This window comes from Mycetomoellerius zeteki, unplaced genomic scaffold (assembly GCF_001594055.1).
Source record: "Mycetomoellerius zeteki isolate Tzet28-1 unplaced genomic scaffold, Tzet1.0 scaffold101, whole genome shotgun sequence".
Classification (NCBI taxonomy): domain Eukaryota; kingdom Metazoa; phylum Arthropoda; class Insecta; order Hymenoptera; family Formicidae; genus Mycetomoellerius; species Mycetomoellerius zeteki.
Window position 1 is genome coordinate 252,309 of NW_017255923.1, and position 12,640 is coordinate 264,948.

General features: G+C 31.2%; 1 protein-coding gene across 1 annotated transcript in view; it reads left to right on the top strand.

Annotated features, from left to right (window-relative positions):
* The first annotated feature begins 778 nt into the window (after nt 1-778).
* Cerk (Ceramide kinase) overlaps nt 779-12,640 on the top strand; it is a 24,432-nt gene continuing 12,570 nt past the window's right edge. The window contains exon 1 of the mRNA XM_018461760.1: nt 779-1,185. Coding sequence (XP_018317262.1) covers nt 1,035-1,185 — 151 coding nt within the window. The 5' untranslated portion in view covers nt 779-1,034. The remainder of the gene's footprint in view (nt 1,186-12,640) is intronic.

Here is a 12,640-nt window from a genome sequence, read left to right on the forward strand (position 1 = left end):
GTTAGAAAGATATAGTGTGCCTTCCAACAAATGACATAGTGCGACACAGTGATCATGTCAGCTTTGTGTAACATTGGCAAACAACAAGGATGTAATGATCCGTTGGGTCACACCGTGTCATTTGTGTCGCTTGTCGGAAGATACAGATAATCAGGGTTGGGTAGTGCTAAGTTAAAAAGTTAAAAAGTTAATTAATTTTAACTTAACTTAGTTACATTTTAGACTTTTAACTTTTTAACTTAATTTAGCTACATTTTATCAGTAACTATTAACTTTTAATTTAATTTTTTTTAAGTCAATCCTCAGACACAATGCGAGAGGATAATGAGTATATAATTTAGTAATTTTATATTGTATAATCGTTACTTGAACAAAAATAACCAGATTCTTTAATAAATATGATGCGAGAAAAGAAAAATACGAAAAAAATTATGTAAAATGGTCAAACTTTTTCTTTTCCTTTTTTTGGTTGTTCGTTCGGACCAAATTTAACTTTTAACTTTTCAATTACTTTTTTTTATTAACTTAATTTTTAATTCAATTAATTTCATTATGGATTAACTTGTATTTTAATTAAGTTAAATTTTCAAGGCTATTAACTTTAACTTAACTTAGTTAAAAAAAAAAGTTAACTTACCCAACCCTGCAGATAATGATTCGAGTCCTGAATCAATTCCCCACAGTAATAATCAGGAGAGTCTACGTAGTGCGAACTTATTGCAAGTACACGCGTACCGAAGTGCGGCGTCGCCGCACTCTCGTCTCTCCCGTTCGGTTTCACGTCGGGTCGCGGGGCTCGCGATCATCAGTCTTGCTCGCGCGCCCGACCGGGCAGGACCTGGGTGTGGTGTGTGGCATCAGTGTATGATCGATTGCGGGGAATCGAGCTCCTTCCCGATTTCCGCGACGATCCTCCCGACATCGTCGTCGTCGTCGCGGTGTCATCGATCAGCGGTTGTCCCCGAGATGACATCGTGGCTGCGTCACCCCCGCTGAAGCCTCCCTCCTGCTTCCGTCGATGAAGCTGCTCCAGGATGATGCAGGACATCCCTGGCGGTCCCACCGACGACCAACGTGCCTCGTCCAAGTCGGTACTGCTCAACACCTTCATCGTGAAGAAGAAGCGCTGCCGCGTGTACTTTCATCGTGGCACGCTCATCTGGGAGACCGAGCGACCGCCTTACAGTAAGCGTCAATCGCGAGTTTCCTCGACCGTGGAGTTTTTACTTAAGAGCCACACATCTCGCGGATCGTTCCATGAATGTTGAATACTTGGTGCTCACGACCTCGATTAACGTGGAAACGATTCTAATCATCGGACGAAACCTGTTCCAAGTGAATTTTCTTTGGATACAGGTGGATGTTGGATGAATTCAACTGCTTGCTGCAACAGTGGGCTAATCCACATTTTGTAAAAACAGAGCCTCGATGAAAATAAAAATCGGAGCGTAAATCGGATGTAATGGAAGAGTAACAGAAGCGTAAACCAAATTAGAAGGCGAAAATTGGAACAATGAAATGTAAAACAAGCATTTACGCTTCTTTTACATTTTGATGTTGCAATTTTCGCCTCCTAGAAGTTTGGTTTACGCTTCTATTACTTTCTTATTACATTCGACCGACGCTTTGATTTTTATTTTCATCAGGGAGTAAATGAATCTGATTTCCCGTCTTGAAATTCAAAATAACTTTAAAACCTGACGTGAACAATTTGGCTAGTGAAATTGTTTTTGACCGAAAATCTAAGAAACTACTCTGATTAGAGTTAGTTGACGAAATATTTTTTTGTCGACTTCTGTAATTGAAGGACTTGCTTCAACTGTGGGATAATCGACATTTTGTAAAAACGGAGTAAATGAATTATTGATGTCTCATCTTAAAATTCAAAATAACTTTAAAACCTGATATGACGGAGCAATTTGGTCAGCGATATTATTTTTTAACAGAAAATCTATAAGAAACACTTATCTTGATTAAAGTTACTTGACAATTTCTATTTTATTTAATTGGACTTTGTAATTGAATGGCAATAATAGGCCAACCCACAAATAAAACCCAGTAAATGAATCGCTTATTTCTCATTTTAAAATTCAAATTTGCTTTAAAACCGTTCACGTGATGAAGCAATTTGGCTAGCAGCATTGTTCTTTTCGTAATCGAAAGTCTATAAGAAACATCTATTCTTACCAAATGAATTATTTGACAAAAAGTTTTTTATCGGCCTGTATTATTATCTCATTAATCATACAGAAGTTATTAATTAAGAGCGACATGTTCCTTCTCGTAATTACATCAAATAGTATTGAATAATTATAATTGCACCTTGATTTAAACATCAGCAACGAAATTCACTCCGAATAAATTTTTTTTGAAGGTAAACGGGCGATTATTATATACATTAATTAAATGATTGTCTCGGTGACGTGTGTTTCGTTTTTAACGAAAACATTGGATTTCGAAAGGTCAAGATTGTATTTTAATTAAGGCGTGCTCGATCAGGTTCGACTTCGATCTTTGGTAATGTCTTCTTGGAGAGCTTCTACTCTGAGAAAAGAGTCTGGTAACAGCTATGAAATATCGAGCTAAATAATTCCAGTTGAGTATTAGGTTAATATGAACAAAATATCTTTCTTTTCTAATTATTTCTAGTAAGTACTATCAAACGGTTGGTTACATTATTATATTTGATAATACTTCTTAAATATTTAATAGAAAAGTAAAATTATATTTTATTAACTGAACATTTAATCAGAATTATTTCATTCAATATTTTGCAGATATTTCCAAACTTTTTCAGTATTCAAGGATAAATCATTGTATTAGGAGGATTGCTATTCCATCTCCTTCCGGATCTTCTCCAAATACCTTTCGGATTGGTTAATCGTGTTAATGAAAATAGGAAATTAACATCGGTTGAATTATTGCATTAACGACGTGTATGTTTTCTCTTAACAAGTACATTGAATATTTAATTTACGAGCTATTCAGTGTATCCTTGGGGAATTGCGGAACTAATGGAGCAAATTATTCGTTCCTGACAGACGCTCGTCAATTCAACCAAATCCATTCTTGACAAACATAGATAGACCAGCGAAGAGCTTGCAATAATTTGTCGCGTTTTACCTTGTCTGACTCCTCTTTGAAACGCGTTCCTTCAAAGACGTAGACGATTAATAATCGATGCTAATTGGATTATTGTCTCGTCGACGTGTCTCTTTTTTCGGTAAAAGAACGCTAAATATTTCACTTTGTACTTAATTAGTTCTCGTCTCAGAATTATTGCTATCAGAGTTAAAAATCTATTTATTACGTAAAATCTATTTTTCTGTGATATCGCTTATTATTTGTTATAACAATGACACACAACTAAAAAAAACAGTTTTCCAGAAAATGAGTTTGAATATTTTGATTAAAATTCTAAAATTTTAAAATATTAATTTTGAAATGCAATTTTGATGTAATAATTAATCGTAGAAATAAAAGTATGTTTTTGAAAGTACATTTTTTCTTTCTTCTTCTTGATGTTTCCGTTCTCTCTCTATAAGCAACTCTAAAATAATAATTTTTATGTTACGTCATTGTTATAGCAAATGAGTAATATGAGAAAATAGATTTTATCAGATCAGACTCACACAATTTGCAGATATCAGTTGCGTGCAGCGTTTCGCTTGTAAAATAAAATCCAAGATTATTCAAACTGGATCTGAATAATGCAGGATGTAAGAGTCTTGAATTGGATGTAAATTGTTCTCATATAAAATCAGTTAGATCCACACGAATTCACAATCCAAGCAGAGTACAAGTTATCACAACATCAAAATGATGCCAAAATGGCGTAGAAATGATTACTAAAAGTCACTTTTCGATCAGTCACGATTTATTTTAACGTCATTTTGATGTTATGCATGGAAAGAACGATTTTGAGAAGTATCTAAAAAATTAATTACAGATCTAATTTTGTTTCGACATTCTAACAACCAGTTTGTGTCCTGCATAATTATTTTGATGATCCAACAAAATTATCAGATCTGTATATACATTAAAAAAAAAATTTAATGCTTTCAGCAAAATTATTTAGTTGAGGCATTTTTAATAAACCAAATATTTAAATATTTTGTTTATATAACAAAAAATTTAGTCGATTTTGCAAAATAATTCTCTGCTTTGTAAATAACAAAAATATTTATTTATATTAACTAAACAATTTAGTTTGCATAAAATTACATCTTTTTCGGTACATTTTAACCAAAAATCTTCTAAATTTTTAGATTATTTTATTAAATCCGTCTTTTTCAGCGAATTCGTATGGTGACTTATTGTTCTGCTTGGGAATTTTTCGAGTCAATTGACTCGTGCACAGTGCGTCTTGCTGTTTGTTCTCATTTCTTGCCCATTCACTTTTATCTTATTTTTTAACGATCTCTTGATTCGCTCCCTCGCCACTTATTGCTTGGCTTGGCGTTTTTTTCGAATAAGAAAGCTGTTATCACAGCACGCGAACGACCAGTTCTGTTTTCTTCTATGAGTTGTTTAACGTCGCGCATAGCTAATCCCAAGGCTGAGAAATGAAAAAACTGCACGTGTGTTCTTCATTGAGATTTATCTGCGTGAATCTTACTTGCGTTTTATTGACTTGCAATCTACCGAACCGCCAGATTGGTGTTTTGGGGTCAATAAAAAACAAAATACTATTACGTAATAAGGATCTCCTTTCAGGGTCGCTCTGAGTCAAACACAGAATGAACAGTTTTGTTAAAATATTTTTGATTGACTGTGTTGAAAGTCCGAAAGTAATCGGCGCATCATATTTATGAGATAAATTAATTAAAAAATACATATATTTGTATCAGTTTAACATCTAATTTTGACCGAAAATGGCGCTTCTCGTATTTAGATGATATACTCACATAAACAGTCTTGTTTCTAATCTTATTAGTTTATACTCTTTAAATTATTTGGTGCATTATGGAATCTCTGCACTCTAAAGAATAAAAATTAAGCCAGTCTTGAAAAAGAGTGGCTCAATTTTCAATCTTTAGGAATGAGATTTCACTCTTCAGAATGAGACTTACTCTAAAAGTTTTAAAGAGTATAAAAGCTAAACACGGATCTGAAAATCATTTTGTTGAACTATCAAAATAAATATGTAGGAAGTTGATTGCCAGCATATCAAAATTTTTGCAGTATCTCTTATTATGTTTGAGTTATCTATATAATTATTTTGATGACACAACAAAATTATTTTCAGATCTATATCTAATATTTTTGAATTATTGAATTCCGATTATCTCAACTAGAATATTGTAGTAAATTTAATCAGAAAATTCAGATTCGTCCATTTTTTTCACCAGAATTCTAATTAATCCAACCGAATATTTTTCTCAATGTAGCTGAGTATTTAAATATTTCAGCAAAATCGTTCTTTCCATGCGGATACTCGCGCGTATTTTCCGTTCTTGCAGTGTTATGTAATAATTATTTTAATGATACAACAAAATTATTTTCAGATCTATATCTAATATTTTTGAATTATTGCTTATGTTTTTGAATTATTGAATTCCGATTATCTCAACTAGAATATTGTAGTAAATTTAATCAGAAAATTCAGATTCGTCCATTTTTTTTCACCAGAATTCTAATTAATCCGGATATTTTTCTCAATATAGCTGAGTATTTAAACATTTCAGCAAAATCGTTCTTTCCATGCAGACACCAGGCGCGTATTTTCCGTTCTTGCAGTGTTACGTAATAATTAGTCTGTATAATTCTTTCTCTCTCTCTGTTCCCTCTCTTCTCTTTTTCTCTCTTTAGTTGATTGCTCTTAAGGCCAACAAGCGCTTATTAATACAACTCAAGCAATTCAGTCCTACAAGGTACATCGATCGGTGTGTGTCTGGAGCTGTTAAGTGTGTGGTACACAGAAGAGCCTGACTTTGACCTTCCATTGGTACAGCGTCTTTTGCGATGGTAGAAGTCACTCTACAGCTATTTAAAAAAAGAACAGTAGATTAGAAATAATTGTTGACCTTCCGCTTGAAAGCAGCGACAAGAATAAGGAGATAAAAACGGAAAGATAAAGGGCATACATAGTTTATCTTACATTCAATACATATAATCGAGTTACACAATTATCAATAAGGAAATTATCAATAAGGAAATAGATAAGACTGTAATTTACTATGTTAAACACGGGCAAAGCAGAGCCTTTATTGGACGTTTCTTTGGTGCATCAATTTGTAACTCGAAGTCTAATCTTCTACGATAATCCGAATAAACGCGTCTTGTAAATAAATAATTAACATACAATTTATATAAAATAAAGCGAAGTGTTTGGTAAAGTCTGAAAGTTTTAGTTTCTTTAAGTGTTAAATAGAATTAGAGAAAACGCGGGAGAAATGAATGAAACGTTATTTATTAGGCGATACATACATATGTGATGCAATCCCTTCAAGCGAATATTTATAAGTTCACAATGCCAAATATACATAACTAAGCATAGATAAGCATTATCTGCTGTAATTATTAGAATATGCATGAAAGAAGGAAATAAAAAAATGCCTAAAGACAAAGAAAGAGGATCATTAAAAGTAATTTTTAAAAATAATATAACAATAATTGATTTAATGATTAAGGAATGGCTCTTAAACAAAGATCTCTAAATAACTAATAAATAAATAAAAACTTCGTTATAGATTTAATTGTTCTTCAAATCGTTCGTCAAAATTTTTATCTAATACGTTAATTGCATTTAATCGCTTCTCAAAATAGAAACGATAATATTTCGTCAAATTTATGAAAAAGTTTATGAAAATGTAATTACTATAATTATTGACTACACAGACAGTACAGAATATTTATGAATATAAACAAATATTTCTTATAAGTATTTTTATAGCATTTACTATAGCATTTACAATAAATACTTCATAATATTTATAATAAATATTTCTAATCTGTGCAATCTAAGATCATAAAAAAATATTTACAAAATATTTAAAATAAATCTTATAAATATTTATTATAAATATTTTTTTAATATTTCATAAACATTGTGTGCTATCTGGGTAAACAATTAGTTTACACATATAATTCTAACAGTTGCACACAAAGAGAAAGAAGGAATAATAAATTAAATCAAACGAAACTTCCTCGTTTATGATTTTCGCTTGTAAATTTACTTTATAACTTCGAGAGGCAAGGATATCACAAGGAATACCAATAAGTTTTCGGCGATCTGCTCACGTAGATATGAACACATGTCGATACTCGCCTCGTCCTTGAACGCGATTTGCATATCGTTCTATTTCCTCATGCGCCATGCTCGCGCGCGTTCGCATCATGAATATTAAATAAAATAGCGATAATCACATCGCGGGTGGCAACGCGCGTATCTTTATAACCGCATTCTCCAGTCCCATGACTGACCTGCGTTCAACAATGAAATCCTTGTGTTCGCGTAGCGTTGCGCGCTCCGTTCGATTCTACGTGGTGGTTGTTCCTCCAACTTGTGAAGAAAGCGACATAAATTGAAGTTTTGTTTAAAAAAAAGACTATAACAATTTTTTGGGGGACAAACGATGTTAATTAAATTTTAATTAAAACAATTGAACAAAATATTTGTTTTCAAATTTTGAAAAAAGCAGTGCTAATTGAATTTTGAATTAGATAATGGAGTAGAAAATTTAACAATCTTTCAGTTTGTAGGAAAACTGATATAAATTTGTGCTAAAATAAGTAAAAATGTTCACGTTTTGTTGAAGTATCTAAAATTTAGTTAAATACAGACCTGAAAATAATATTGGATTATTAAAATAATTATATAGGACGCTCAAGATGATTACTAAAATTTCAAAAATTCTTCTATTCATATTTGAACCTGTATGATTATTTTTCAATCAAACAAAATTATTTTCGGATTTATATCTAGTTAAATTTTTAGATACTTCAACAAAACTGTTTTTTCAATGTTACATATTTTTCAGTAATAAAATAAAAGACCGTTTATAGGAATAAATCAAATTAATAAAGAAGCGCAAAAAAAGATAACAACGATCGAACTGTTATAATATTAAAAATAATTGAGTAAAAGATATAAGCTATTTTTTATTAATTTCGAAGCTCTCTAATTAATACCTTAAAACATGTCTTAATAATAATAATTAATACTTTACAACATAATTTCTTATTTGTTTCTTCTTGAGTATACTTTATTGAACGTTCCCTAGCTGGCTAGTTCTAGTCTCTTATGACGTCTTACGATGCTTCCGTCATAGTTTCGATCGTAAAGCCTGGTAAAGCCTTGTAGGGCAGTCATTTTATTACGTCTACGTCACTCGTACCGGAAATACTCAGCTAGAGAATAACGCCGATCGAAAATAGCGTCGCTAATTTCGCGCCGACGATGCGACTCGTCGACTTAATAATGCTTGTTTCGACACGTTGCAATGAGGCAAGTGCAATGCTTGCAATCTTTCACTTTCCATCGTTCAACCTATAGCTAGTACATTTCTTGCAGTGGCACGTTATCCCGGTCAGACAGGAGAAACCTGTCTGTGAGCGAGAAACCGGCACGTCAACGACCCACGGCCTGCGACATGCATGATCTACCTTTTTTAATGACAATCTTTGAAAAATCCTAGATTTTTTTGAATCGTTAAACGACAACTCTGCGAAAATAGCCGGATATTCATTATTACACGGTTTGCTGAAGTATCTAAAAATTTAGCTAGTAACAAATCTGAAAATAATTTTATTAGACTATCAAAATTTTAATTATGTAGAACGTTCAATCTGTTTACTAAAAAAATTTTTTGCAGTATTGTGTGCTCTTATTATGTTTGAGTTTCCTATATGATTATTTTGATGGTCCAACAAAATTATTATTTCAAACCTGTATCTACCTAAAATTTTAGATACTTCAGCAAACTCATCGTTCTTTCCGTGTATTTATTGTGATTTTATACTTTTGTTAATTTTAGTATTAATTAACAAACGCTCTCTAGAAAAGAATATATTAGAGTAAAATTTTCTTTTTACTTACATGAACGACCAACGTCGAAAGTACGTCGCTCGTCGTAATTATGCAAAGACAAATGATTCAGACAGTGACGTAACTAATTTGAGACTGCTGTCGCGAAATATTTGCATATTCATTTTCATGTATTCATTTTCATGTAGGTATTTCTTAGCATTATTGTTGAGGCTCTTGTGTTCACGTCCTGCATAACATGCGAGAAATGGAACAGGTTATTAAATGTACACGCAAATATCGAAACGACCTAATTGAAATGCAAAATGCATAGTTATGTAAACTTTGTGTATATTTCCAGTGCAAACAGCATAAAGATTCCTTGATTTGACCTCTCTCTCTCTCTCTCTCTCTCTCTCTCTCTCTCTCTCTCTCTTTTGTTAGCCTGTTTTGTCAGCTTGTAAATGAAGTAAATTTACGGGAACCGAATGCAAATTGGCTCATTAGCTGTAGAATGCTAAGTTTCTGAAGAATAATGTTTTAATTGGAACTTACAATCATTATTATTGTCAAAATTATTATCTGCAAACGTCAAAGTTGCGGGACCAACTGTGTAAATTCAGAATCAATCGTTGTCAAAATTGATTGAGTTATAAATTCATTGCAGAAACAATTGGCTAACGCGAAGCCGTGCTTCTTCCGTGTTATGTCTACTTGCCAGACAGCACAGAATATTTATGATAAATATTTATTATTATTCAAACATAAATAATTAAATTATTATTATTATTCATTTTTTGAAATGTCATATAAATATATTTGTACATATTTTATATAAAGCTTTATTCGAAATATTATTAAAAGAGATAGAGACTAAATATTTAATGTAATATTTATGATAAATATAAATAAATATTTCTGTTAATTTTTTCATTTGAATTATTAAGTATTTCTATAGCATTTACTACAAGATTTACAATAAATATTTCATAATATTTATAATAAATGCTTATGATCTATGCAATCTAATTGTAAGACCATAAAAATATTTACAAAATATTTAAAATAAGTTTTATAAATATTTTGTAAATATTCTATAAATATTGTGTGCTGTCTGGGTTTAGACGACTTATAATACACGTCAGAATATAAGACAGTAACTGCACTTATAATTTTATGTATTATGTAAAATACAAAAAATACATTTGTAAGTTTTTTAAAAAATTGGAATTTTATCTTCGTATACAACTTTAATTATAAGTATAAAACCCTCAATTTTTATTGTATTTTCTTGAAAAAAATAGTAATAAAATCTAAAATAAAACTAACAAAATATTAAAATTGTTATAAAAATAAATATTATTTTTTAATACAACTATTTACAATTTATTTTTTGTTAAGTATAGAACGTTTACATCAATTTATGGGAATACTTTATATTTTTAGCCAAGAGGGGCCAGCTGGATATATTAAATTAAACGCACCGAAGTAAAAACACATAAAAAATTATAAACGTATAAAATACCCATATAAAATTGTAAACAAATTCTGGCTTGAAATCTGAGGTGAATTATAAATCGACGTGGCTTTGAAAAAATCTTCCGCGACGTACGAGGAAGTCGTAAACGCGGGACAATAACTGTCGTTTTATTAAGGTCGATCACGACGCGCGATACATCGCTGATGAATCGGTTCTCGATAACAACCGTTCGTTACGACGCGATCGTCGGAATGACAATTACGTTCGAGGTTCGAACGAATCACTGTTGTATGTACATACATACGAGATTTGACAGATCATGTCGGCAATGTGCGATCGCGAGAAATGAAACCGCTAGCTAAAAATATACTTCGCCACGTGCATCTCTTCACCATGCATCACGCATTGTTTCAAAATACATACCTATACCTGCATTTACATGGTAATCTGAAATGGTTGATTATTTAGATTTGAGATTATTGCACATTTGAAAGCCTCTATTGCTTGTTTTAACAAGCGAAGAAATAAAAGAAAGAGAGAAAATGCAAAAGAAGAAGAAAGGTAAACAAGAAGATAAAAAAAAGGAAGAAAAATCTTTTTTAATATTATTCCAAATAATAAATGTGTTATACAGTTCGAATCTTAAACGATTTATTTTAATAAATTCATAATAATTTTTCCTCTCGTTGTTTACCTTATTTTTTTGCATTTTCTCTCTTTTTTATTTCATTATTATTTTTGTTCTTTTTTTGTTCTTTTTCTCTTCATTTTCTTCTGCATTTTTCTTCTTTTTTCTTTTTCCTTTTTCTTCGTTGTTCGTCTTCTTTTGTTGTAACACGAAAAGCTACAAATTATTTTATAAATCACTATGTTTACTAAAATTACAATAAAACTAATTTGTTTTGATAAAAGAAACAAATGATTTTCTATCTTCAATATCATAATTCAGCATAATTGCGGTAAGAAAATTTAGGAGCTTTGATTTAACTCTAAATAACACATTTTTTAATACGAATAGTTTTAAATAGAATAGTTTCAATTAATTTACAATTAACTACAATTAATTTTTGTATCGATACCAATTTTGAAACATTTGATTGACTTCACAATCTCTTCAAAATTCACAATTTCGTGTGAATGGGTGGTTAACTGGAATGAGTGTCTCTTCGACTCCGCGACTCGGTGCGTGATGTAAATTACAATTATTGAAAAAATAATTCCTGACATTTCCGAGCTGCAAATGTGCAATGCGGTCGACGCAACGTCGTTATTAATACATTTCCTCGCTCATGCGCAAAACAAGTATTCTAAATTACAGCGGACTAATTATCGGATGTAACACTTGGCATACAGATGTTTATCGCAAGAAACCTTGCCTTGACAGACGATAAGAGAGATAATAGCCGATATCTTAACAAAGTGATTACGCGGTAATTTGTCGACAATACAAGAAAGAAATAAGAAATTTGGGCGAGAATAGTTTCACGTCCAAGGAAGTATTACAAGAGCAAAGTGCGTAATATAAAATATCAAATAAAGCCAACACTCTTCCAGTCTCGATGAAGACAATAAGAAGCTTTTGTATTTTTTCCGATGAAAAAAAATATTTCTATGAAATTAATCTACGCCTATATAAAATTGACGAAAATGTCGTGTTTATTTTTGTAAGGCCTAAACTAACAGTGATATGTAAATGAAAATCAAGCATGCGATGAAGGAACATGAAACGAATATTGTAAAAAAAAATCATAATTTTTGACCGTTTAGTTTGGAAAATAGAGCCACGAAAAGAATGCAGTTTCGATTTTCTTTGGCATATGGTGGCGATTGAAGTGAGTGGAGGCGAGTACCCAGCACAGAATATTTATGTTAAATGTTTATTAATATTCATTTTGTAAAATGTTATAGATGTTTCATACATATTTTATATAAAGCTTTATTCGAAATATTATTAAAGATTATATATATATATATAGATATTAAATATAGATTTTAAATATTTTATATAATATTTACACAGTAAAAAAATTTGTGTATTTGTGTTGGAAACGGTCCACGTTTGGGTTAACAGTTTGTGTTGAATTTTTTAATACATTCGAGTATTAATTTAACATAATGTGATTATGTTATTTAAACATTTTTTGTGAAATTGATATTCAATGTTTCTTAGTGTCAAAATGACACAATTTATG